Raw genomic sequence first — 4859 nt, forward strand, 5'->3', positions numbered from 1 at the left:
ATGCGTAGCTGGAAAGAGCTGTGCAACCGTGGGCGTTCTTGCCTTTGCAAATCATGGGCTGGAAACGTAGAAGCCTGGAAACAGGATATGTGATGGCTTTGTGAGACACACCCCTCAGACTTGGGTCTTCCTACTTGCATGTGTTACTCTGTGCCCACACTGCTACTGGAAAAGGAAAAGCAACCTGCTGTTTCCTTCGGGACATTGTAGGATGAAATTCTCACTCTTCAGTGCTCACACTGAGGACAAGAAATTGCAGCAACTTTTTTTTTCTTTTCTCCCTTTGTTAAGGATGTGAGCGACAAATTGAGTCTTCGGTTCCCTAAACTATATGTTTTGGGACAGAGAGATTTACTTTTTAACTACAAGAAATTCTTTTTAAGTTTGCTTCATGGAGCTGTAACTTCATTGATAATCTTCTTCATACCGTATGGAGCTTGCCTTAAAACCATGGGACAAGATGGAGAAGGACCTTCAGACTATCAGTCATTTGCTGTCACAGCAGCGTCGTCTCTAATATTTGTTGTCAATTTTCAGGCAAGTAAGCTTTGCTTCCTTATCTCTGTTGCTCTGAAAACACTTTCTGGTTGTGTTTCTAAATTTGTTTACTAAAAACGTAAGAATCTGCAAAAAGCTTCCCCTTTTTGCCTTCTCTTTTCACTGTTGATGCTCACTCTCTGACTGACATGTAACTGGATGAGCAATGACTTGACCAAAACGCTGTCAGTCTTCAGAGCAGTTGGCATTATTTTGAGTTTATAAACTCATTTGGAGCTTTTGTTTGCTTTCAGATTGGCTTGGATACGTCTTACTGGACTTTTGTTAATGCTTTTTCAGTATTTGGCAGTATTGCACTTTACTTTGGTATCACATTTGACTTCCACAGTGCTGGAATCCATGTTCTCTTCCCTTCCGGCTTTCATTTCACAGGTCAGTCCTTGTGCTTTGTGTTTCTTGTTCCTGCCTCAGACAGCTTTAACTTGAGCAGAACTATGGCCAAAATGTCATGGCACGAACCTGATGCCTGTGAAAGGAAATGATGTTAAATCCCAATTCGCTTCCAAGGAAGGGGTTTGTTTATGTTTGGGGCCAGGTTGCTTTATTGGAATATTCTTTTTCGATGAAAATGAGCTGGAACTTGACATTGCCCAGCAGCGGGAGTCTGCAAATGAAAACTAAGTTAAATTTGATGGGGCATCTTAAAGCGAAGGGAACACGGTGGTCTGGCAGGGTATGTATTTGTCAAGTTGCTCTAACTGATCAGTGGAAGGTAAAGCCCAGAGTGAGACAGAGCCAAATGCTGTTACAGCAGCTCCTTGGGATTTTGCTGGAAGTCCAAGGAGGTGCAAGGAGCAGCCATTAGCAATTTTTTTTGAGGAAAACTGTGCTTCCTAATTTTCCTAGTGACAAATCTTTCTTACGTTGCCTTGGATCTAAATACCCCCCAAAAAATAACAAACCCCTTCAATTTTGTATTCTCATTTGTAAGCTGAACCCTATCGAGAAGTCAGTTGCCTCTGATGTAATGTTTTTCTTTGGCCTTTAGTAATGTTTTACACTTCTTTTGTAACTTAGTTCTACCAGCATACTTTATGCATTTCAGAAGTGTATTGAGATGTGATTGCTACGTAGTTTGATAGAAAGCTCCGTGAGATCGGGTGTTTGGCTACTAAATACCACTGGCTTTCTAGACCACATGCATACCAATGGTACCGGGAGGGCTCTTCTTGCTCCGCATGTTCTAAAGCAGATCAGAAGCCATGCATGTCAGCCAAGCGTTGGTCTGGCAGCCTCCCATAACTCTTAAAAGGGCTTTGGCATGAGTGTGGATACGTTGTGTTGGAAGTTCTTTATAAAACTCTTTCCTATGAGGCTCTCTTCATAGTAGAGCCTCTGCATACCAGCTTGATGGTGTGGTACACAACAGAGTACCTGGATGTTAGGTCCTCAGGAAGGAAGCTGTGGCTTTTATTATCTTATTTCTGTTTTACAGATAACTCGTTTATTTGATCATGTCCTAAACTAATTTTTCCTCTTCTTATTCCCAGGAGCTGCTCCACATGCTCTGAGACAACTGTACCTGTGGCTGACCATGATCTTATCAATTGCTGTTTGCTTACTTCCTGTAGTGGCACAGCGTTTCCTATCGATGACAATTTGGCCTTCAGAAAGTGATAGAGTGAGTAAAGTCTTTACGTTATTTCGGTTAATTTGCCGTGTATTTACTTACAGGAGTCAGTATTGGTGCTAACAGTGGAGATAAGTAAGTGAGTGTGCTCTAGGGAGAGCTTCAGTGAAAGACAGCAAAGGTAGATGACAATAATTGGGTTCAGAGTAATACAGTCAGTCTGTCTGACAGGGGGGTGTGCTACTGCCTGTATTTGTGTTTCTAACAAAATCAAATTTAGACAAGAGAACCCTCCTTTTAAACACTTTAAGGATGTAAAAAAGTATCGGGTTATGTCCCCAGACGGTAAATGCAAACAAGCTGTTTTCCCTTGTAATCCATAAACTAATCTGTCTCTCACGCCTGAAGATTCAGAAGAACCGTAAGAAATACATGGCAGAAGAACAACAGCAGAAGCGAAGGCAGAGTGCTTTTCGCCGAGGGGTATCTGGCCGTCGTTCTGCTTACGCTTTCTCCCATCAGCGGGGGTACGCTGATCTCATCGCTTCTGGACGCAGCATACGGAAGAAACGGGCTCCCTTGGATGCAGTCCTAGGCAGCAGCGTGACGGAAGTCGGAGGTGCTCGTGAAGCAAGCTGATGTACTGCATTTTGGGGAGAAGCTTTTTATCCCACTACTTGCACAAAAACGTTTTTTTAAACAAACTCAGGAGATTTTTTTAACCAAATGGCACAAGGAGATGAAGATTTTTAGGTTTTGTCACAGAACTTCCTGGTTTTGGACTATTGGAAACATAGAAAGGCCAGGAGCTACCCATCCTTGTGCAACTGATTTCTGTATAATGTGAAAGTGAAGGATATGTGTGCTAGGGTAGGAAACCCTAGCATTGTAATTTTATTTCTTTTTTCCTAGCGATGCCTGGAATTGCGAACATTTTTCACTTTTTAATAGTATGTTGGTATAAAACTTGCAGCTACATTTCATATTTTGTCTTTGAGAGCAAACCGCTAAGTGGCAGCCACCTCGTGTGCGCCATTTCATTAACTTGCACGGTGGCGATGGCAGATCAGATGATCGGGCTGTTGAAAGGGCCCTGGGTAGCCTCATCTGGACGGGCGCGGCTGAGATGAAGATACATCTGGTGATAAGCTTTAGGCAGTGTTTATGAGGAATTGTGACATTTATAGCTGTGGCTTCTGGTCCTCCCTTTCTTCAACAGTTGACAGCTTGCTGCGCTAAATCGAGAGAGATCGTTCTTTGCATCTAAACAGAACCCCAGAATCCCAGCCTGGCCGGGGCTGGCAGGGCCCTCAGGAGCTCCCCCAGTGCCACCCCCTGCCCAAGCAGGCTCACCCAGAGCAGGGGGCACAGGACAGCGGCCAGGCGGGGGTTGAAGATCTCCAGAGAAGGAGACTCCACAGCCCCCTGGGCAGCCTGGGCCAGGGCTCGGCCACCCTCACAGTCAACAAGTTCTTCCTCCCGTTCAGCTGGAACCTCTTCTGCTTCAGGTGGTGCCCATGGCCCCTTGGCCTGTCTTGTTAGTAGGAGGGATACGCCACTGTTCCCTTCATAGCCAGTTCCTTGATTTCCCCTGGAATTGGGAGATCCGAGTCAATAACAGAGTTTCCCCCCCGCTTGCTCTGTTTCTCTGCCAGTCTGTCCTTCCAGCTGCAGAACAGGTTTGTGTCTGCTTCCCCGGGGTGTTTGTGAGCAGCTGTCTCCCATCTCTGGGACGCTGCCCTTGGCACGGGCAGAACTTGGTTCATTCCAGTTTCAGGCGCAGCAGCCTAGGACTAGCAGAGTAGGAGGCGGTTGCTTGTAGCTGGAGCATCCTTCACCTGCGGGTGAGTCGGTTCCCGCAGCCTGCAGGGGGCTTTAGGAGGCTCTCCTTACATTGGCGCCTACTTGCACCCTTCGAGTTGAGCTGCACGAATGTTTCGCTTTATCTGCTTCCAGCTCCCCGGCGAAGGTTGATGACTGAAACGGTTTTATGGTAAAAATCATGGTCTGCAGCTCTTGTTCAATGGCATGTACATTTCAAAATTTCAACGCAAATAAATATCCTAAAGTTTATAGCTTCCTTTCTAATAAGCATAGGGGTAAGAACAGAAGTGTGAGAGGAGCGGGCGTAGCAAACAGAGGTAACTAATTGGGACAGATCAGGTTGGTCTTTAAAAAAAACCAAACCCAAACCCCACCACGTGTCAGACTCTGAAACCAGGTGTGATGCTAAAATATGTACAGTGAGGGGGGTATATTCCTTTTATTTCTCAAGGCAAACGTTTGTTTGGCTTTGACCGGTGACGAAGAGCAAAGCTGCTTTAGCTAAGGTCTGAGGGTTTGAAGGGTGACCAAAAAGTTAGGAAAGAGGGGGTGAGAATGGAGCCTGAAGGCTGCAGCCCCCTGAATGTTCTGCCCCCGTGAGAACATGTTCCTGCTGCTATGACCACGGTGGGCAATAGCAGACTTCACCCTCTCGTCTCAGAGTGTTTTGTCAACGCAGTTTGATTACTTGGGCAAAAAGACAGGGTCTGCGGCGCCTGACAGCCCCAAGGGGAAGGAATTGTTCCCCATGGCCAACCTCACCCTGCCCTGGCACAACTTGAGGCCGCTGCCCCTCGTCCCATCGCCCCTTCCCTGGGAGCAGAGCCCGACCCCCCCGGCTCCCCCCTCCTCTCAGGCACTTGTAGGCAGCGATGAGGGCTCCCCTCAGCCTCCTCTGCTCCAGGCT

General features: G+C 46.5%; 1 protein-coding gene across 1 annotated transcript in view; it reads left to right on the forward strand.

Moving 5' to 3' along the window:
* The window catches only part of ATP8B1 (ATPase phospholipid transporting 8B1), a 25840-nt gene extending 23038 nt beyond the window's left edge, over window positions 1-2802 (forward strand). The window contains exons 24-27 of the mRNA XM_009637408.2: window positions 292-537; window positions 792-930; window positions 2049-2179; window positions 2537-2802. Coding sequence (XP_009635703.1) covers window positions 292-537; window positions 792-930; window positions 2049-2179; window positions 2537-2767 — 747 coding nt within the window. The 3' untranslated portion in view covers window positions 2768-2802. The remainder of the gene's footprint in view (window positions 1-291; window positions 538-791; window positions 931-2048; window positions 2180-2536) is intronic.
* The last annotated feature ends 2057 nt before the right edge of the window (window positions 2803-4859 follow it).

Source organism: Egretta garzetta, unplaced genomic scaffold (assembly GCF_000687185.1).
Source record: "Egretta garzetta isolate BGI_Z169 unplaced genomic scaffold, ASM68718v1 scaffold384, whole genome shotgun sequence".
NCBI classification, from domain to species: Eukaryota; Metazoa; Chordata; class Aves; order Pelecaniformes; family Ardeidae; genus Egretta; species Egretta garzetta.